The sequence below is a fragment of the Stegodyphus dumicola genome, chromosome 4, assembly GCF_044657685.1.
Source record: "Stegodyphus dumicola isolate Sdum_Otavi_A_Nest chromosome 4, ASM4465768v1".
Taxonomy (NCBI): domain Eukaryota; kingdom Metazoa; phylum Arthropoda; class Arachnida; order Araneae; family Eresidae; genus Stegodyphus; species Stegodyphus dumicola.
The window spans coordinates 212014464-212038625 of NC_140771.1; the positions used below are offsets into that span (position 1 = coordinate 212014464).

General features: G+C 31.2%; 2 protein-coding genes across 2 annotated transcripts in view; one reads left to right on the forward strand and one right to left on the reverse strand.

The window, feature by feature from the left end:
• Positions 1–16773, forward strand: part of Rab11 (RAS oncogene family member Rab11) — a 31072-nt gene extending 14299 nt beyond the window's left edge. Inside the window, exons 3-5 of the mRNA XM_035357000.2 lie at positions 4458–4651; positions 15003–15083; positions 15178–16773. Coding sequence (XP_035212891.1) covers positions 4458–4651; positions 15003–15083; positions 15178–15320 — 418 coding nt within the window. The 3' untranslated portion in view covers positions 15321–16773. The remainder of the gene's footprint in view (positions 1–4457; positions 4652–15002; positions 15084–15177) is intronic.
• A 3578-nt stretch (positions 16774–20351) lies between these two features.
• Positions 20352–24162, reverse strand: part of LOC118186845 (uncharacterized) — a 68757-nt gene continuing 64946 nt past the window's right edge. Inside the window, exon 13 of the mRNA XM_035357009.2 lies at positions 20352–23390. Coding sequence (XP_035212900.1) covers positions 23337–23390 — 54 coding nt within the window. The 3' untranslated portion in view covers positions 20352–23336. The remainder of the gene's footprint in view (positions 23391–24162) is intronic.

A 24162-nucleotide genomic window follows, 5' to 3' on the forward strand; every position in this document is an offset into this window, starting at 1 on the left:
ATAAGCTCAGTTAAATGCAAGATAATTTATCAATATATTGGTAACTCAATTAGCTGTGACGAAAACAGAAAAAGTGTTTAATTATTTAGAATGAAATAACTTCAAGTATTTAGAAGTGGTATGTTGGAATTTCATTTCAGTTTTGATTAAAAAAGGAGTAATCTAATATATTTATTTACTAATTATTTTGCTGACATCTGTACCTAAAAAGATATGCATAAATATCTAGAAGTTTTTCAAAAACGAAAGGATTTTGTTATCAAATTAGCTGGTAATAAGAATATGTTACATAAAAAAATCTGTAAATGACAAATGTGACTAAATTTGGGTACTTTGGTGTTATCACAACTACCTTGGCGCAATTTGGCAGTTTTTTAAAGAAGGAAAAGAATGGTAATTCCGAATTGAAGATAGTTATTAATTTTGCATCATATACATATTTTTAGTTTCTGAGGAACAATTTGTAAAACTACTTTGTGGTATCTCTTGCATGTAATTATTACAGTCGACCAGTCTTGCTGGCCGTTTCTAGGTACCATTGTGTTTGTTACACTTTCTCATGTTGCATTTTGAAAAAGGTGGTTTTCCGAAATACATCATCATCAATTGCGAATTTGAACATTTTCGCCTTTGTGGCAAAATTTATATAGGAATATACATTTCCTATATACATACATGCAAAAATTTCGCAGAACTTTTTTTGCAGGCAAATCCCACAAGCACAAATCTACATATCTTAAAATTCAGCTAAGGACGAAAAATATCGCAGTTTGCCTTTTAGGGCTTCTAATACATCCAAAATGGCATGTTTTGAGACTTAATTATCCATATGGTTACCTGAAGAATTGTTATGCGCATGTTTGCCACAGTTTGGCGACTTCAACCCAGGTGATTTTGAATAATATCAGTGTACCAAAAATTTAACACATTTTACGAATCTTATTGAATAGTAAGTTAAAAAAAAATGCTTTATTTAATACTGAAATCAAAACATTTTATAAGGTTTGGATCAGACAAAAAATAAATACCAGTAAATCTTGATGAACAATTTTAACAGTAAGTTTATCAGGTATATTATGAGCACTATAGCTAAATAGACCTACTGACAGATTATGGACACTGCATGTGTGATTGTAATGTTTCATTGTTACAGTGCTATGCATGATTCGTTTCTATCGAACTATATATCTGAAACAAATGTGTCTGGTTGTAACAAAAATTTTCAGACAAAAAATTTTCTTAGTAAAGTTAGGAAAACAAAATATTAAAAGCAGTACCGTTAGTGTGGGTAGTAATCACTACCCAAATTTATGATTTTCTGCCAATGTTTTAGTAGTTTTTCAAAGCCTTCAGCCCATAAACTGTGTGGCCACAAATCCAAAAACATAACAACCTCATTTCGGACGTCCTGTGCAAAATGGAAGGTAGCACCAGCAAAATGTAGTTGTAGGTGTGAAAACAGGTAGAAGGAGTGATGTCGGAGGTATATGATGGGTGTGGCAAAAGATGCCATTCAAATTTATACTGAGTCCAGCTGGTGAATGCAGACACATATAGTTTTCATTATCTTGATGGAGGATTACCGTTTTGTGCCGGAAAGTTTTCATTATCTTGATGGAGGATTACCGTTTTGTGCCGGAAGTCAGTTCAACATTTATTCTTGACAGCAGCTCCTATACACCTTACTGTAAATGGTTTTATTTATTTTTTTTTCCCAGATACTCTTTGTTGATAATACATGTCAATCTCGCCAGATACAAAGCATGATCTTTTTGTTAATCAGATTGCGCTTTGCAACGCTGCTGATGAGCTCTTCAAGGGCAGAGCAATCCTCTTTTCAGCTTGTGTTGTTGTAGGAAATCTGCTTTTCATTACAAGTGATGATCTAGTCCAGAATTTTGTCCTTGCGTTAATATCCAAGCAGATCAGTGCAGGCCCAGATACTTCTTGTCTGTTTGAGGCAGCTCATATGGCACCCAATGATTGAACTTGTATGCCAAGTTTATGTGAGATGCATAGCATGACTATTGGACGTGGCACTAACGTCTAACTCCTTAGAAAGCTCTCGAGTGGTTGCATATTGATCTTTTTCCATAAGCTCTCTCAGGCAGGCCTCGTTGACATCAGTAGGCTGGCCAGAGCATTCTGCTTTTTAAATTCAATAGTCCTTGTTTTTGAATTTTTGGTACCAAACCTTTGCAGTGCCACATGATACAAAATTAGTACATGTGATTTGGTGACATTCTGTAGCTGACTTTTTGCAACAGAATTGGAAGTAAATAATGAAATAATGATGGTGCGATAGTTACATTTCAGGCACCGTATACTTGATGATAAAGATATTTTTTACAAATTTCACAGCACAGTGTTCTAAAGTAAGTCTCTTTCTTTCAAATGCTGAAATCGTTAGACAAAATATGATTAAGCACACCAACACAAAGTGATTTGCGCAGATGATAATTGCGGTGGTGAGAAACTTTCGTCAAAGCCCCGATATATATATTAGAAACAAAATCAGTGCTGCATTTCGATTTAATTGTGCTTGTTTTAATGGATATAATTAGTGTGTACTTTTGTATCCATTGTAAATTATTTATAGTTGTAATAGCATTGATGAGCATATGCCTTTTCATTAACAAATGTGAAACAACTATTTTTTGCTTTTCTTCCTTTGTATCTCGGAATGTTTTCTTGTGTAGTATTTGTTTGAGATATATTTTGAATTATTACTGAATTACCCGAAATATTGGTAAAGTTAAAATTTTTCTTCGTAATATCTATTAAAACATATCTGGGTATTTGTAAAGGTTATAATATTAATCTTTATCATGAGAAAAATTATCCTGTTGAGTATCAGGTTTGCTTATGGTAAAAGAAGACTAGATTTGTAGAAATGAGTGTTCTTTTATTAAAATTAATAATTAATATGTCTTGTACCAAAATAATTATTGTAGCTTTATGAAGATGTAACTATGCATTATTAAGATTAATTTTTATATTTTATAAGATGAAATCTTTATTGAAAAGGGATTTTTATTAAGTTAATGTATATGTATTCTCTTAGACAGTTCAGCCTTTCACCTGCTTTTTTTATAATCAAGATCCATTATTTGGAACATAATCTGCTTTATAACATAATATTTTGTATATTTAAGGATATACACTGAAGTGTTTTTTACAGATTATTTTTATGTAAATTGGGTTATTTAGCTTTTGCATGTATTTAAAACTGAAACACAATGCTTTATGGTAACTGAGATGGATTTGTAAACTAAAAGATGTTTGCACTTATTAGACGATTTTTAAGATCCCCAATTCATTATCATTTCCAAATGTGTCACTAGATCAAAATGGTAAAAATATACTGGTTGAAACAACTAGTATATTTAACATTTCATATTTTCAGAAGCATTTAAAAGTATCTGTATATTCTGTATTATGATGAAAATTTCTGTTTACTAAATAAATCTGTGAAAGATATGTAAAAATAACTGTTCAGAAAGTTTCATTTTAAATTTAGGAACAAAATATGTAGTAAAAATTTAAAATAAAAATATATGTTTTTATTTTTATCCAGTAATGAAGTTCTGTCTTGAGTTTTGGTATAAACCATTTGGGTCAATACTTAAGGCTATAAGTATTTATTTTTCTGCTTTGAAAAGTCCTAAATTTTTTTAATTTAGACTTCCTTTGAATCTGTAGTTGAGAGTATTTAAAAGCTCTGACTGCAATATCACTTTGTATGCAAATTTCCGTGTAATCGTTGAATTTTAATGTATCCATGTATAGTGAACAGTAGTTTTTAATTCTCATTTTCAGTCATTACAGTTCAGATTTTTTTTTTCTGTTTTTCTTTATTAATGGTAGTACTTATTCCCCCCAAGTTAATAAATTTTTGTAAAAGTTATTATATTTACTTAACATTAATATGATTTCCAGCCCTTTCAATATTCAACTGGTACAGTTAAAAATGTGCATTATTATAAATCTGATCCTAATAGGGAGCAGCATCTTCCCTCCCCCCAATCAATAAATTCGTAACAATCACCTTCAGGTAGCAATGTCAACAGATGTAGTCCTTGCTTAATCCATCTCTTCTTGGAGTTACAATCTAATTACCTGCTTCCCTGAATTTAATTATCACCTGTATGAGTGATTAAAGTCTAATAACTAAACACAACTTGAATAACTCCAGCTGTTTTTGTGGTTAACACAGTACCTTAGTGATCCAATTAAAATTAAATTAAGAATTAAAAGTCACATTTTTATCATTATTTTTTAAAAGATTTTTATTTTAAATTTTTTAATTGTTAGAGTTGTATAAATGACAGTATAAATGAACGAGATGTAAAATTTGCATTGCTTTTTAACCAAATATTGCACTTATTGAAATATTTTTGTTTTTCGAAAAATGTAAATTTAAATCATTCTGATATATGAAAAAACATTTATTATAGCTATTACAGAGGAGCAGTAGGTGCTTTGTTGGTTTATGACATAGCAAAACATCTGACTTATGAAAATGTGGAACGCTGGCTGAAAGAACTCCAAGATCATGCTGATCAGAATATTGTGATTATGTTAGTAGGGAATAAAAGTGATTTACGACATTTACGTGCTGTTCCTACAGATGAAGCTAGAGCCTTTGCAGGTCATTATTTTTTAATTTATGATGATTATGTGTTTCTAATTTATCAGTCTTAAAGATAAACTTTATAAAAGAGCTTTTGTTAAAATGAGTGTAACTAAGAAGAACGTAGGGTAGTATATGTGCAAGATTAATAATAATGTTACATGTGTTCCGACTTAGTCACTACATGGACTGAGTCCCAACTGAATAGCCCTGATATTGCGCATGGGGTGGCAATCCAGTCAAAACCAACCTTGGAGATGGTAATTAGTCTCATTTGCGGAGACCCAGCTCCCAATACTCACATCAGCGGCCTTCTTTTAAAGCTTTCCTAAATCCTGCCACTGAACTACTCGACTGTCTTCCAGCTACCAAAGACCACAGGGATATATGTCTAAAAATCTGACTGGTTGTCTAATAGCTGCCACCAGTACTAAACTGCCTAGGACTGTACCTGTGATCCAGCTATCGCTTGAGAGTGCAGAGTTGTTACCTCTCTCCTCACCAAAGGCTTTATCACCTTCTGGTAAACCAACTAGCAGGTGGGGTATTGGCATGCGTCTTCGCCTATCCCCCTGTGTCTATCCATAAGAAGCAATCTTCTCTTGGATTCTGGAAATGCCAGGCTCAGTGTTTTTATCTCGTGGTACTGACACTGTCGAGGTGCAGATCCGAGCCATTACAATAAATGATTGTCGAGGGGTATGTATGGGATTATTCAAACTTATAACTAACAATTAAATGGGATAAATAATTAAAATTATGTTAGCAAGTAAAGAGATAGTCTGTGTTTACAAAGCATGTAACATATGTGGAATAAGATTTACAGGAATGTCCTAACCTTTGTGACTAATATCTTGGGAATGCATTCAATAGTAGCATTTACCGCTTCCCCAGTCATTTGTTATGCTGCTTATTGAAGAATATGCAGATAATGATTGCAATGTATAAAAAATTCTCTTTTTTTAAAAAAAATATTAAATGATTTTAGAAAGGTGATTAGAACTTGCATTTTAATCTTTATTAAAATCACTATTAATAAAGCTTGTTTTGCATATAGTTTTTAGCCAAAAATTTCTAATTGCCAGAATCAACCTCTTAAGAAAAGTCTGGAGAAGCAAAAATTTTACAAGAAAATACTGACTGTACAGTGCATTTAGAGAAATGTTCTAGAGTTCAAAATGGAAAAGTTTGAAATTTTATCTTTGCCTTTGATTCAGTCAAAAAAATGAGAGGAATTAATTTACACATTAGCAGTGAGCTAAGGGAAAAAAAGTGTTATTCTTGGCATAGTAGTGTCTTAAAAATTTTATAATATAAATATATGTCATGTTCCTTTAGTTCTGTGTAAATGATTTTTTCATTTTTGATGTATTTTCTTCCCTTGCTATAACTTCGAAAATATAGTTTTAATATATTTGTAGTGATCTCAGTCTTCATGCGCTAGAATATTGAAACTGTGTTACTTGAACAATTGCATTGTTATTTCTGTCTTGTACGTATTCTATTATCCCCCTTCCAATGTCGGCCACATGTCATCATAGACGTTGGCTACTACTAAGGCCAGAAGCAGAGGTCACGTTATTATGGAGGCACCTAATAAGTAGGCCATCATTGCCCTTATGAAGGGACTGTTACAACTATGCCTTCTCTGGGATTCAAACTCGGGCCCTTTTGGCATCGTATTCAGCTTCCCTAACTACTATACCACCTGGGCACGTATTCTATTCTGTGAAATAAATAATGAAGTTAAACCCCACTACTGGCTTATAATGAACCCCTGGATATAATTCCCCTTTCCCCCCAAAAAACTTTTGTTATCCAGTTTTTTTGACTTTATTGGTTATAGCCACTTTCCAAATGTATAAAAATTGGAATGATGGATAACTATATATATTTTGAAGTGTAGACTTTTCTCCAGAATTTCTGCAGTTTTCCCAACTACATTTTATACCTCTTAAATTCATGCTTTTTAAGTTACTGTCCTTTCATCTTTATCTGCACCCTTCTCTGTTTTAAACAAAAGGCTATCGGGGCAGGTGCAGTGCTTAAATGCTTAAAAATCAGGACTTGAAATAAAATACCTTTAGAGATCCTAGTGTGTTATATGCTGAGCCAAATAGCTTGAATAGGTTCTTTGATTTCTTTTGAGATCTTAGATTGAGCTGTGAAATAGCACTCTGTTCAAGGCTGATGTTTATGCCTAGTTATAAATGCATGTTAGATGGGAATGTGTAGTTGGAGGAATGGAACCAAACTAAAATTTTTTACGTAAAATGATGAAACTGACAAGAAAAAAAAAAAAAAAAAAAAAAGTAATTGTGTGCAACAGTTGCAGTGAACACTCAATATGATTTTTAAAAATTTGAGTTCACTTTTAGATGTTGCAATGAATGTTTCACTTTCGGATCACTAAATTCACTTTTGGATGTTGTGATCATACAATCGCACACAGTCTTTTTGTGTGCGATTGATCAATTTTTCAATATTTTGTGAAATGATCCATTTCCCCCCTTTATCAGTTCGAATGTAGCTCACCACCAGATATAACAGACCAAATTTTTGGTTTGCTAGAATGAGGTTCGATTGTGTAGGTTTATTAATGCCTTGTTTGTGTAGGTTTATTAATGCTTTGTTATGAATAATAGGCTATTTTGAAAAAAAAAAAATGAAATCATTGGAATTTGATGTATAAGAAGTTACAAATGAATGTAGCAAATTAAGTATTGGTTTACACAGTGCTCATGCTATGTCAAAACTCGTAAATTGTGCTATGTACAACAATTGGAATATTCAGTAGTTAAATAACTTTTATGTCTGTTTAAAAGTAATTCAGATATTGAGATTATGCCCATAGCCATTTAAAAATAGTGAAAAATTGATCAATCACACACAAAGACTGAAAAGAATCACGCACAAAAAGACTGAAAAGCATGATCACAACAGCCAAAAGTGAAAGTGATCCGAAAGTGAAACATCAGAAATATGCCTAAACTAATGAAATGAAATATTTATACATGCATGCGATAAGATCCTCTGTGAAACGAATAAAAAAAGGTACCTATGAACAATGGAATATAAATACACACCAAAGCATTATCAAAATACCAATTTTTATTTCAAAATGAAATAATTATAATAGTATATAAAGAAACATACAGTGCAACTGAAACTGCCCAATAGGCAAAAGGTGAGAAAGTTACACATTTTGTGGTGGATTCCTTGCTGGGATGGTTCCTGAGACAGGGTGCTTTGTGCTCTGTGATGGATGTTGCCCTAGTACAATAGTGCGACTGAGCAATACCTCTAAATCCATATGCAAAGTTCTTCTGTAGTAATTCACAGTAAAGAAGAAATATAAAGTAGTGCAGAGAAAAGTATAGTAATGCAGAAAAATAAGATAATGCCTTTAAATAATTGATTGTGTATGTAAAAAAATATTTACAGAACTAATAAAATTCAGATTATTCATAAAAGAACAACTAAGCAGAAATTATTGATGTTAAATGTTTGAAAGACAGACGGATTCTAGATATTTGTTTTCGTTATAAATCTAATATTATTATATTGATGCTTAAATTTTCATGTTTATTTTATTTGTATTTGAAAGAAGCATTTCAAGCCATTTGTTGATAAAAATTTCATAATTTAAACTGAATTGCCTTTTTTACAAAATTTTTGGGAGTTTTTTTTGACTGTCTGAAAGTATTGTATATTTTATACCATTTTCACTGAAATTTAATTAAAATTAATGCTGCAGTATTGAAACATACTATATGCATATATATTTACTGTTTCACCGAATGGAAAATATATAAAATATTTTTAAATGCTTTCAATTAAGTGATACATACGTTTAACATAAATTGCATTTATTTTTCAAATTAGCACTATTAAGCAGTTTAATGTTTTAAATTTGTTCCAGTTTGACCAGAAACTTTCACTATGCCGATGTTCCGGTTTGATTAGAAACAAACTTTTCTCTGCCTCAGAATGGCAACAGTGAGAACTTGACTTTATATTTGTTATGACGCAGCTAGAACGCTGCTCCTGAGATGTAACATTAGATTCGATTCTAGATTATATTAATTTTAGTATTTTAATAAATCCTTTTAAAACTAGATTGAGTGTTTGATCATAGAATTACAGCTGAACCACTGCTTGCAGAAATTTCGATGTGGCATTTAGATACGTTGTTAGATAGTTAGATGCGTAGGCAGCGACATTCGTGATTCGAATAGTGTACATTAGTGCGGACAAAAACATTTTTTTGGTGCATCAGCCGGGTATCGAACCCGGGTCGCCCGCGTGGCAGGCGAGCATTCTAGCACTGATCCACCGTGCTATCCATACTTACAAATCCATATTTTCGAATATTAGCCGACTTCCCGGCATATAGCAAGAAAAAAATTAAGGGAATTACACAAACTCGAAAATTCAGATCCTAATGAAACAGTTGTAGATTCCAAACTTGAAAATAATAAAATTATTCGCCTTCCAAAATTGACTATCGTTAAATTTTTTGGTGATTTTAGCAATTGGCAGGAATTTTGGAGTCAATTCGAGGCAGCTATCCATAACAATGACTCATTATTGAAAGTAAATAAGTTCAGTTACTTAAAGTTATTACTAGGTGGGGTAGCTTATAATGCTGTTTCCGGACTCTCGCTTACAAATGAGAACTACGATTCAGCTATAGAATTGTTAATTAACAGGTTTGGGAGAAAAGATTTGGTAATAAATGCTCACGTGAATAAACTGTTAAATCTTTCCCCTGTTAGAAATGTAAGGGATATAGAAAATCTTAGGAATTTATATGATCAGTATGAAATTCAAATTAGATGCTTAAAGTCAATAAACGTGGTATCAGAAACTTACGGTAGTTTACTTTGCCCAATATTGTTAAAATTAATTCCATCAGAAATAACATTAGAATACAGTCGCAGTAGAAGCAGTGATCAAACATGGAACGTTAACGAATTAATGGAATTTATTCGTAAAGAAATAGAAAGCCACGAAAGAGCTGCGCAGTTAAATGAGAGTAGACAAACAAAAACAAAACACAGAGCGGAAATGATTCATAACTGGAGGCATAAATCAAACGATCATCTCCACTCCGCTCATGATAATGTAAACAACAAGCGCAGTAAACAGTTTGAAAGAAGTTCGCCTAAAACATATGAATATGTTGCTCCAGTCGCTAGCAGTAAATGCATATATTGTGACGAACTACACGATTCGGAGCGCTGCGAAATTAAAACCGTGGAGGAGAAAAGAAATATTATAAAATCTCAAGCCCAATGTTTTTTGTGTTTAAAATCTCAGCATAAAATTAAGCAGTGTAAGGAAAGAAAAATGTGTGAAACATGTAATAAAAAACACAATAGGTCTATTTGTTTCCAACTCGAAACCAAATCGGAGAAAAACAAGGTTGTGCCGACAATTCCATCCAGTAAAGAAGATGTTCAGATTAGTCAATTAAAAACCGAAACTTTCCGCAGTGCATTGCTACAAACGTGTACTGTGATGATACGTCCATTTTCTGAGAAGGATAATTTAGAACCAGTTCGTATTCTATTAGACAATGGATCGATGAGAAGTTTTATAATTCGGGACATTTCAGAGAAGTATAAATTTACCTGTTATTCGAAAGGAGACTTTGTCCATATTTGCCTTTGGGGGTTAACCAGGCAACAGAACAAACTTACAATGTTGTGAAAGTTAAACTAGAAAACAGAAGTAAACCATCCCTAAATATAGAAATTGAAGCTTTAGAAACTAACCAAATATGTGCAATTAATTTAGCCTTCCCTGATATCCCAGTTTCCAAAATTAACAAAGAGATAATAGGATTACAATTAGCTGATTCTTGTGAATTCAGTGACAAAAATATTGCTGTTTTGATCGGAGCAGATTACTATCATGAAGTAATAACTGGTAGACTTAAACGTTTTAAAAATAAACTTATAGCTTCCGAAACAATATTTGGATGGTGCCTTCAAGGCCGGACTGATTCTAACGGTGAATTGTTAAACATGGACATTATTGTTGACTACAAATTGGTCTCAACACAGTTAAAGCAGTTTTGGGAATTAGAAACATTGGAAATTGAACAAGGGAAGGAAATTGGTAAAATAGATGACATTTTAGAGAATTTTAACAGAACTTTCAAATTTAAAGAAATGTGATATGAGGTTAACCTACCTTGGAATGAACATTCGTCTGAATTCAAAACGAATTACGTAAATGCAGAAGTTCGCTTTCATAAACTGGTTAAAAGGTTAAGAAATGATCCACTGCTTTATCAGCAGTATCACTCAGTTATAGAACAGCATTTAAAAATGGGTATAGCTGAGGAAATTGATCCAAGTTCTGAAGAAACAGGAAGAATTTATTACACGCCTCACCAGCCAGTTATTCGACCTGACAAACCCGTCAGAGTTGTATTTGATGCAGCCAGCCATTCGAAAAATGAATACTCTTTAAACGATTGTCTCTATTCCGGTCCTAATTTAAATCCACCATTGTTAGAGATATTAATACAATTTCGTACACATAGCATAGCATTTACTGCCGACATTGAACAAGCCTTTCTTCAGATTTCTCTGTCACCTGAAGATAGGGATGCTATAAGATTTTTGTGGGCAAATAACCTTACAGATAAGGATGGGAAACCTAACACGAAAATGCTTAGGATGACTCGCGTTTTGTTTGGAGCTACAGCCAGCCCATTTTTGCTTGGCGCTACTATCAAACATCACATAAATACCTTTAAAGAAACAAATCAGAAATCAGTTAAACTATTGAACGAATGTTTATACGTAGACGATTTAATAGGTGGGGATGAAGACGAAAATGAAGCTAAACTCATATATGAAGATATTAGATATATTTTGAAGGCTGCTGGTTTCAACATGTGAAAATGGAAACAAATTGTGGGAATCTGCAGGAAGTTTTTGACGAATACGAAAATGGTGAAATCCAGAAAGTTCTGGAACAGAAGGTATTGGGATATAAATGGAATTACAAGGAAGACCTTCTGAAGATAGAATCACAAAATCTAACTAATCAAGCTCAAGGGGAAACAAATCTAATGACAAAAAGAGAAGTTCTTAAAACCATTGAAAAGCTTTACGATTCCATTGGATTTATAAGTCCATTCACTATTAGGGCAAAAATACTAATGCAGGAAATTAGGCAATTTAGGGTAGATTGGGATGATCCGTTACCATTGGACCAACAGAATGAAAAATGGATTAATGAACTGTCAGCGATTCAGAATGTAAACATTCCACGACATTACTTCCGAAAGACTAACAAGTCTGAATTGAGAGATATTCAAATGCATTGTTTTACCGACACAAGTCAGAAGGCATATGGAGCTGTGATATACCTGCGATACATCACGATGGACAGTGAAATAGGAAGTAGTTTGTCATTTCCAAAACCAGAATAGCTCCACTGAAGAAGCTGTCCGTTCCAAGATTAGAGCGCTCATCGGAGCAAGATTAGCCTCGAATGTCAAAGAACAGTTAGAGAAAAGACTCCAGATGAATGTATATTTTTGGTCAGACTTTTCTGTTACGTTACATTGGATAAAGGGCGATTTAAATAAATGGAAGCCATTCATCCAACATCGAGTAATGGAAATACGAGAGAAAACATCACCTGGAATTATTGCCTTGGAGATGAAAATCCGGCTGATATGCTGACCAGAGGAACAAAGACAAATTCCACAAAAGGAATAACGTTGTCTGAACTACGAAATAGTGATATGTGGTGGCATGGACCTAAGTGGCTATTACAGAGCATCGATTCGTGGTCTAAACTTGCAGAATCAGTAAGAGATTTCAAAGATAATGAAGAGCTTGAACTTTGAAGGGGAGCTGTAGTGAACTCAACAGTCACAGGTGAAAATTTCATTGAGAACGAATTCATTAAAAGGTATTCGTCATTCAGCAAATTGATTAGAACTACTGCATGGTGTTTAAGGTTTGCGAACAACTGTAAAACCAATCCACCATTAAAAAAAGAAAGTTTGAGTGCTTCTGAATTACAGAATGCAACAAAAGTGCTAGTCAAATGTGTACAACATTCTGAATTTCAATCTGAAATTAAGTGCCTGCAGTCGAAACGATCAGTTCCAAGTAATAGTAAGGTTTTATCCTTAAATGTATTTCTGGATGAAGATGAACTTTTACGAGTTGGTGGGAGACTACATTACTCTAATCTTTCAGAAGACCACAAACATCAACTTCTTTTACCCAAAAGACATCATTTCACTGAATTACTCATAGATTATTATCACAAAAAATCTCTTCATTCGGGCGTTCAAACAACACTTTCTCGTGTTAGACGATTATACTGGATACCTTCCGGACAAGATAGAGTTAGACGCGTTATAACTAAATGCATGATGTGCTTTCGAACAAGGAACCAAACCATAAAGCAAATGATGGGAGACTTACCTAGAGATAGAGTTGTAATAACTAAACCATTCGGAAAAATAGGACTGGACTTTGCAGGTCCAGTTATCGCCAAGCCTAATTTGAAAAGATCTAGAGTTACGCTAAAATCATACATCGCGATATTTATTTATTTAGACTATTCATCTAGAAGTAGTATCGGATTTGTCTACTGAAGCATTTCTAGCATGCTTTAGAAGGTTTATTGCCAGACGATCTAAACCATCCATTGTTTGGAGTGATAACGCTACGAACTTCAATGGAACGAAGAATGTTCTTGACAAACTCTTTAGAATTTGTAGATCGGATCCTGTTCAGTGCTTTAGTTCCGAAGAAGGTATAACATGGAGATTTACTCCTCCTTCTTCCCCGCATTTTGGCGGATTATGGGAGGCTAATATAAAATCAATGAAGAGAATTTTGACAAAGGTCGTGAAAACGACAATTGAACTTTGAAGAGCTGTATACATTAATTACACAAATAGAAGCCTGCTTGAACTCTCAACCTCTATCACCTATTTCGGCTGATCCAACAGATCTTCAGCCTTTGACTCCAGGTCATTTCCTAATAGGAGCTCCACTTTTGTCGATACCAGAACCGAATGATTCTGTAGATTTTTTGACCTTGTCTTCTAGATGGACCTTAATTCAAAAACTTAAGAGCTAATTTCTGGAACCGTTGGAGCGTCGAATATCTTAATCATTTGCAGAACCGCTCAAAATGGAATCAAGTGAGAGATCCAATCTCAAGGCAGGACAACTAGTATTGTTAAAGGATAAAAACAAGTCACCCATGAAGTGGACACTAGCTCGCATCGAGGAAACCTTTCCTGGTTCAGATGGCCTAGTACGAGTCGTAGACATCAGAACTTCAGGTGGAATTTTTCGTCGAGCCGTCTCCAATATCAGCCCACTCCCATTTCCAAATGATGTTGGACAATCGTCCAACGGGGGCCGGGATGTTCCGGTTTGACTAGAAACTTTCACTGTGCCGATGTTCCGGTTTGATTAGAAGCAAACTTTTCTCTGCCTCAGAATGGCAACAGTGAGAACTTGACTTCAGATTTGTTATGACGCAGCTAGAACGCTGCTCCTGAGATTTAACATTAGATTCGATTCTAGATGAGATTAATTTTAATATTTTAATAAATCCTTTTAAAACTAGATTGAGTGTTTGATCATAGAATTATAGCTGAACCACCGCTTGCAGAAATTTAGATGTGGCATTTAGATACGTTGTTAGATGCGTAGGCAGCGAGCGACATTCGTGATTCGAATAGTGTACATTAGTGCGTACATAAACAAAATTTTAAAAAATTACTTTGAGTGATCTGTTTTCATTCAAGCTGAAGAAATTGTGATAATATCTTGCTGAACATTTCAGAAATTATTAATTTTTTAACATTATAGCTGTTTGTTTATTTTAATTAAGGTTGAATGTTTTCACTGGCATAATTGAGACCCTTTTCTGTTAATGCCCCCACTTACCACCAAGCATGAATATTGCCATGAAATTAACTAGATTGTAGCAATCTTAATACTATATAAAGTAATGTATATGCTTAATGTGCGCAATGTCAGTTTGTGAAATTCTGTGTTTTTTAAAGTGAAAACTCATCATTGTGTATTTGGTGCAAATGAAATTGTAATTCCATGTACATAGTGATTTGCTTTGGGGGAAAAAAAAAAAAAATTGCATCAGTTACAAATTTGGCAAAGAATGACTGTGAGCTTCAACAGAGATGCATAGAAATAGCCAGATTGATCTCCATTTTTAGCAATGTAAGCAGGCTGCAACATTAGGTGATAGCCACCCTGTTAGCTAAAAAACATTAGATTTGATTATATTGTATTTCTAAATAAGATTTTAGTTTATATGTATTTCTTATTATTCATTTTTATTGCAGAGAAAAACAACTTGTCTTTTATTGAAACATCTGCTTTGGATACAACAAATGTAGAAGCTGCTTTTCAACAAATTTTAACTGGTATGAATTTTAAATATGAAATTATGTAATTGCTGAAAAATTGTTGAAATTTCGCTTGTGACTCTTTGCAATAAATTAAATTTTTCTTTTTTAGAAATCTATCGTATAATATCCCAGAAGCAAATTCGAAATGATGCAGACAATGATCCGTCACCTGGTGGTGAGAATATTAAGCCTATTAGCATTCCGCCTACAGACAGTCCAGACATGCGCAAGAAACCTTGTTGTCAAGCATAGGAACTTTATCAATCGGCCTACATACATATAATGTGCACTTGTTTATTATTAAAAGTTATCTTAACTGTTGTGGCCAAAAGGAAAGATGAAAAAACATGAAAGCCTGCACCCTTTATAATTTCTTTTCTCCTAAGTCTGTGGTCATATAATTTTTGTGTAATACAAGCTTTACAACAAAATAAAATTGTACAATTTCGGACTTAAAAAGTAAAATCCTGTTCACTTGGGGAAAAAAAAAAAAAAAAACGGGTGCATGCAACCTTACATTTAGAAAAAATTATTGAAATGTATTTGCGCAGTACTCTAGCTGAGCCTTAGAGTACAGTTATGATATAATATTTATGTATAATTATATTCATGGTGCATAGTGGCTTGTAAAATCTGTAGCTTTATGTTAGGGCGTCATGTGTAATTTCCCATGTACAGTTATACTTTTGTATTACATTATTATTCTTGTATTTGCAAGTCAAAACAAGCAATATGAAAGGTTACATTGCGTCCCAAGGTTGCATGCTTCTGTATTGAAAAGTACTCTGGCTGTGTAGCATTTGTATACATAGTTATGTGTTTATACATTTTAGACTTCTTGCAATTCACATTTCCATCTTGGTCAAATTATAAGAATGTTTATTCAGCAAGTAAAATATTTTGCAGATTCACATTTTTAGCTGGTTTTGTCTTTATAGATCGAGTAGCATTTTATTATCAGTTTGATTTTGAACATAATAAATTAACAGCCTTTGTCAAAAAAGTGAAATCATGTACATTAATGTTGAGACATTTAATGTTATCTGCTGTTCTGAGTTCCTTCTTTAACAATTTAAAATTTTAAAAATTAAAAGATTTTTGTAGTTTCTAAATGTTTTCTGAAATCTAAATTTTAAATTGCTATGCTGTGAAGTTTTTAATTTTTGTTTGTGGAGTAGTCAAATTTCTCATCAAACATTGTTATAACATAGCTGTGGTTCTCACATTTTGTGCTGTGTATTTTTTTATAAAATGATTGAATAAGCAGTATGTTATCTGTTTTAAACCCCTCGTACACATTGAGCTCTGCACTGGTTGCAGCTGCATAAAATATCAGTCATTATGAGTGAAGCTTAAATAGAATTATTTTATCTGTACAAAAACTTATATTTTTCTGTTTACAGTTTAATTCATTAAAGTTCTGTATAATTTTAAATATTGTTTTCCCTCCCAGTTAAATTATTTTGACATTTTCAAATTTTATCTGCTTTAATAATTCAAAAATTAGCTTCTAATTTATAATGATACTGAATTTTTATAGCTGCATAAATTGCCTTTGATGTTATCATGACATGCCATAACATTAGTTGATATTAAAGCATCACTCAGTATTTGGGAGAATAAAATATAAATCTGATTTTTTGCTTGTTTTTTCTTGTTTCATTTATATGTTTACTGAATAAAATAATTATTTATTTCCTTACGAGATATTGAATATATTTTGTGAATATAAAATCTAAATAACATCTATTTAATCCATTAGTTAAAGAACTGTGTTCAGTATTTTAATTAAAATATTGAATGATAAAATACTAAAAATTGTCTCAGGTAGAATAAGTGGTTTCCTTTTTGTAATTTCAAAATTTCAGGTAAATAAGTGAAATCTGTTTTATTGTAAACAGAAATTTGGCACAAAATATAAATTTTTGTTAAAAGTTGTTTTGTTAAAAGGAAATGTATAATTATAAATGTTAAAAAATTATAACTTAAAAAAATGAAGCTGTTTCCATCTATGATATCTTAATAAATTGTTTTAATAAAATAGTAATCAAATTATGCAAAACTTTAAATTTCTGTTGAGAACTCTAAAGTTAATGTTTGTAACTTATCATTATCAGAGTTAGAAACAGATAATAAATTGTATAATTTAAAGATCTTCGTTCATGATAAATGCATTTCTTCATGATTACATTGAGAACATTTTTTATAATTAGTAATACGAAATTAAAGAATATTAATGAAATATAAAAAGTATACTATTTAAAATAGTTTCAGGTATCTATGTAAACATTAAAATGGATATTAATGAAATATAAAAAGTATATTTAAAATTTTGGGCGTCATAATTACATAACTGTGTAAAGATTATTTAAAGTGAAAATTAAATCAGTTCATTAGGACTGTTTTTCTAAATATAATCTGAACAAATTAAATCTACATTTCCTAATACAGAACAAAGTCTGTAATCTGGAATGATCTATAATCCAGACCTCAAAGCCACAAACTTTTTTTTGTATGCTTTACCCATACGCGTAATGCGTTTACGCATGTGCATTGAAAAGATGTGTCTCCAGATACATTAAAAAGTGCTTGACATAATTTATGGTTAAGCTACCATATTCATGGTGAGGGCGATGAAGATGATAGCCGCAAATTTGATGGTTTTCGGGCATTCCAAGCCAAAGGTGAAATTTTCCAGTTATTGGATTTTGTAAAGAAATGTGGAGAAGCGGTAATAAATGAAGATATGATATAACAGAAGTTTTTCGTTGCAAGGACAATGCCCCAATCATCAATCAACGGACAATGAAATCTGTAGTATGGTTCTAGATCCAGAAAATACCGCTTCCGATAGTGAAGAAAGTGACACAGAGGTTATTGAAAACTAAAAAATTTCGATTGACAAGTTAGTCGGTATTCTCGACACAGCAATTATAGGACTTGAATGAACAGTGAAACTTCGTAACTGAACAAGAAAATTCTGTCTGTTTATAGAATTAAAGAGAAAGTATTAGCACAAAAAACGAAGCAACTTAAACAGCTTACATTGAAAGAAATGTTTAATAAAGTAAACAAATAAGTATTCTTTTTTTAAAATTTTGATACCCTTTAGATCATAATTGCTCTTTATTTCATAAATTATGGTTTCATATTTTTAATGGTATTTCTGCATGCCATCTTGCCAGATTTAAATTGATGATCTATAATCCGGAGAAACCCCTAATCCGGAATCGCTGAAGTCCCGACGAGTCTGGTGTACTGTACTGATTGATGGCCGAGTGATAATTTGTAGCGAAGAAATCGTGAATACTTATGGAAAATCTTTTGCTAGTGTATCAAGTAGTAGTAATTATTCCACATAATTTCTATCCTATAAGTCTCTTTCTATCCTTACAGAAAATAAAGGAACTGCATTTAACTCTTCCAACCTAGAAATTTATAATACGTATTTTACGATGCTTGAATTGAGGTGGTGTTCAAAACTGGCAAAACAAGTCCAAGTCCTGATGGCATAAGCTATGAGATGGTAAAACATCTCCCTTCTTAAAAAATCATTAGCAGCCCTCCTTGTACTATATAATAGAAGATACGGGAAACAGGTTTTCTCAGATGCATGGTGAAGAGCTAGAGTAATTCTTATAACAAAGCCAGGGCTAGATCCTAAGAATCCCACTAACTATCATCCCATTGCTCTGACCAGCAGAAAAGTTCTTGAAAACATAGTAAACTACCACTTAGTCCACTACTTAGGAGAAAATTATCTATAATCACTATATCAGAATGGTTTCTGAAAAGGAAGATCAAGTATAGATAATATTGTGACCCTTGAAATGGCTGTACAAAATGCTTTTGTGAAAAGAAACTTGGTGTCCATCTTCTTTGATATGGAAAAAGCATATGACAGAACTTGGAGATATGGAATACTTTGTGATTTACGACATTGGATTACGTGGATGGTTACCAGTTTTCATGCAGAATTTTTTAATGGAAGTAGTTTCCAAATGCAGATCGACTCTGCTGTCAAATGGGTTTATCTAAGAGGAAGTTGTGCCCCAACGGTGCATTTTGTGTCACTCTTTAATTTAAAAATGAATTCTATTCTTAATGAACTTCCAAAACCAGTTCTTGGCACATTATATGCTGATGATCATCAGATTAGTTGTCAAGGCTCGGGCATCATTGTATTCAGAGACAACTAACAGGTTTGTTTAAACAAAATTGCTAAATAGGCCAATAGAAATGGATTCAAGTTCTCAAATTAAAAGACAATACATGTACGTTTTTGCCGAAAAAGAAACCTACACCCAGAACCAGAGCTCTTCTTAGTTTCTTGTCTCGGGTATTAAACCTGAGGAAGTGCCTTAAAAAATTAAATATTCTGAAGGTTTTACCAAATACCTCTTGGGGTGCGCTGGGAAAAAGCATAAATTTTCTTGGAGTTTTCAGGTTTTATTAGGAAAGCTACACTGTATCACTAGGGTTTGTGGTTTTCACATATTTTATTTAAAAACTTAAAATAATAAATGAATATTTTTACAATGGTTCTCATGAAGACTAAGCAGTCCGTAACAGGTTAATCATATTTCTGTAGAATATTAGTAGATTTTTAATTATACGTTTTATAGGTAAGAGTGTAGATTATATTGAAAACCCTACTTAAAAAGTTTACCCAGTTTGTAATAATACAAAGACAGTCTTTAAATGCTATTTGTAGGCATATATTCATCTGATGCACGAAACATAGATTAACTGTGAGGTATTCCACTACATAAAATTAATTTATATCAAAATTTATTAATGGCTTAGTTTGAAAGTTTGTTTGCAGTATTACATATGAGAAACTCAACTATGATTATTCCTAAACTAAAAGGAAGGGAATAATTTTCAAGATATGAAGGTAATGAATAAAAATTTACATTTTACTGGGTTTTAAATATGCTGACTGATGCTATGGGTAAAGGAGCACTAAAATACAATCTGTCTAGTAAGAGAAGAAAAGATTACAAAAGACTATTTTGCTTAATAGAAGACTAATTCTAACTGCAAAAAAATTTACTATGAAATATTTTTTAAAATTTATCTGTTGAAAGCAGTACTGCTTAAAAATATTTCAATTTTTTAAAACGGAATTAAACTATATTACAGTAAATATTAATATTGAGATTTGCATGTTTTTGATAATTTTAAATAATGCTACTTACAATGCAATAAGTATAATGTAATTTTTTATGCCAAGAAGTTTAAAGGCTTCCCTTGTAGGAATTAATTGATGTCAAAGAATCATTTGCATAACAGATCCATATTTATTTTACAAAGCCTTTAATGGTTTATGGATTTTGTATAATTTATAACTGATAGGCATTCATAACAATAGAAAGAATTGAAAAACATGTAAATGGTCCCATTAGTACAAGAATTAGCTAGATCATTAGTGGAAATACAATGATAATCTAGAACAGTACATCTCCAATATATTAAATGCAATAACACTTAAAGCTATTTTTACTCAAAAAATAGACTGAAAAATACAAAATCTGTTGTAAATTTCTTATCTATGAATATATTACATTGAATATAAAGAAGCACTGTTCTAAGTATCTGGTATCACAAGTTTAAAAACACAAATACTCCATTCGACAAAAAGAAAAAAAATTTTGATCATACAGTCCTTTTTTTTTTTACTTTAAAAAGTATAGAAATACACTACACATCAAACACATTAAATTTTCTATAAATGAAAAAAGAACATTTTCAAACTAGCAAAAAACAAACTTAACAGTAAATGCCCATTGTTTACAACAGGTAATTAATAATTACATAAAACATGCATTTTGGCACATTTTTAAAATATTTTTTTCATATATTTAATACAAAAATGTGACAAAAAAGCTTTCAGATCAATTTTAAAAAACACACTGACATTATATTTAAATCAAACCCTCTTAGATTATTAGATAAAAGATGCTCATACAATAAACATTTTATGAAGTACCATCTATATATCATAAGGTTCTATAACCATTGTCAAAGCATTTTAATAGCACTTGCGATGTTGAATTTATTTATAAAAATACAAAGCTCCAGCTACTGTGTAAACTATAGTAAATACAAGCTTGCTTTTTTTTTTTTTTTTTTTTTTTTTTTTTTTTTTTTTTTTAAAGGTTTATAGTCTTGGTTATTTATAATTATTACTTTTTACAGTTTAAAATATTAAAGATATAATATTCTATACTAAAAGCCTTGACCTGTCAGATTCATAGGTCAAAAACTGAAATTTTATTTTATTTTGCAGAAGTTACAGAAATTAATTATCCCATTTGGGAAGGGAGGGAATTCAAATGTCTCCCTCATAGGTTTCTACAAACCCGAGTTTTAACCAAAATAGTTAAATACATTGAATGAATCAAAGCCTACAAATCAATCATTTGTAATTTATTTTAAATCAACATAAAAAAATTCTCACTGTACTAAAATAAATGTATTTCACAAATAATAACAGTGTATTTATGAGCAAAACTATTAGGTTGTAAAGTATTTTCTCACAAAATGATTGCTAAGTACTTAAATTTATGGTTTATGTTAGTTAAAATTTGTTTTATCATAAACATTCTCTGAAAATAAATAAGCTATTTAAAAAAATGAAGATAAATTATAAAAATTTTGCAGTACATCCCAACTGAATTTTTGACATCAATTAAAGTTAAGGAAAAAATCTTGCCATTAAAATATATTGTATTTTTGAAATAAACATTGCAGTTAAAATAGAACTTTTAGCTTTATTCTGAATGTATTAAAAGAGTAAGTTGAAGCTCACATGTGTAAAATGAGTCATTTTTTATTTCTACGAAAAGAAACTTGAGTGTGGTATTCTAAAACTGCTCTGTCTTCGATAAGTGAGCTGTTATTGTATATGTTGCTTTATCATTACAAAAAGAAATAGCAATATATTTAAACAGAAAGATTACATTTTTTTTCTCCTGCTAGAATAACTATATTACAATTTAGAATGCAACTATGGTTTGACACTTGTCATGAAATAAATAAATGTCATGAAACATCATGACAAGTGTTACTTGTCATTTCTTATTTTTATCTGGATTGTAATGGATGTTTATCTTTAACCTAGTAAATGAAACTGAATTATACATTTCAGTGTCCTGTAATTAAACTAATGAAACATAATATTAATTTTCATGAAATTTTCTGTTTTTTACAGAAGTTAGTATTTATAAGATTAAGCAGCATGGCAATCCAATAAATTTTAGGATAGTAATAATTCAAATTTTAAACAGAATCACAAAGGCATACATTCCAACAGATTAAAAAAATTAATTTAAATTCTAATTATATTCATAAAAAGCTAAAATTATTTTGGAATGGAAAGTTTTACTTTTATATTTTAAAATATTTTGTAAATTCAAGTAAAGGAATGCATTTTGTAAACATAAAAAGATCCCACAATAAAAATTATTGAAATTACATGCAATATAATTTATGAAAATGCTTCAGCTGTTTATATAAAATGTTTTTAACAACATCCTTTTATAACATATAAAAATCTCTAAACAAAGGAATAACATATACAGAGTATAAAATTTCTAGGGGGATGATGGAATGTTCCAATGTCTTTATATACAAATTTAAGCTTACTCGGTGCTTCAAAAGTACAAATTCTGTGAATTAAGAAGTATATCTACTACAAAAAATTATCTGAACAAAACCTTATTCAAAATTATTTTTACTAATTTTATTCCTTATGATGCATTTATTCAAGTAAGATGTTGAAATAAAATTGAATTATTTTTATTGTATACTTCTTGATATAGTAATTTTCTCAATGTAATCATTATTTGATTATAATAAGCCTAGAGAAAGATGCATAGTTTTAGTGTAGAAAATTAAAAGCTTTACATAATACATTGCAAATACTGAAATGAGAACTAATGTAACTACAGACATATACATAAAAACTTAATACTTTAGGATGAAAGGCAATCTTTTTCACTATTCTAAAAATAAAATGTGCGTAATGCAAACATAATTGCACACAAAAATTATAATGTTTGCCCCACTTAGTGTAAATGGAACTGGCACGCATATAAGGAAGGCAGGAAAAAAGTTCTAATGTTTAACCAATAAAACTTCATTAATGGTATTTTCAAAAGTAAATGAAAGTCAAAATACTGTTAATATATTACATCAGGCTCAGCAAAAATTCTTTGCATAAAACTTAATTTTTTTTTAAATGTCTTGATTGATCATTGCTCATTACACCACAAGCGATCGAGGAAAAATTCTCATTGCAATATAATCATTCACTACCTGAAAAGGAAGAACATTTTATAAAAAACAGAAGCTAAAAATAAACATGCATTTAATTTTGAATTCAAGAGCTCTAGAATTATATTAACATCTTGCTTTCATTGATATTTAGTGTGGCTCAAAAATAGATCAATACCCATAATCAGTTTTTGACTACCAAAGTGCAACTTTATTTTGATCTATGCAACATTTTTCTACTACCGGAATTGTTTGCGCTGTTTTTATTTTATATTCCTACTTTTATATTTAAAGAACTACTTTCGCTACTACTACTAATAGTTATAAAAGTTAATACATCAATATAAAGACAAAATTATTTACTAAAATACAGTTTAATTCTAGTACAGTCAAAAGTCTTTAATCCGGACTCGTCGGGACTTTGGCGATTCTGGATTAAATATCATCAGTTTAAATCTGGTAAGATGGCATGCAGAAATTATAAAATTAAAAATATGAAACCGTAATTTATGAAATAAAGAGCAATTATGATCTAAATGGTATAAAAAAATAAAAATAATAGAAGCTTAATATTTATTTGTTTACTTTATTAAACATTTCTTTTAATGTAAGTTGTTTAAAAGTTGCTTCGTTTTATGTGCTAATAATTTCTCTTTAATTCTATAAACAGACATAATTTCTTGTTCAGTTACAAAGTTCCACTGTTCAAGTCCTATAATTGCTGTGTCAATACCGACTAATTTGTCAATCGAAATTTTTTTGTTTCCAATAACCTCTCTGTCACTTTCTTCACTATCGGAAGCGGTACATCGAA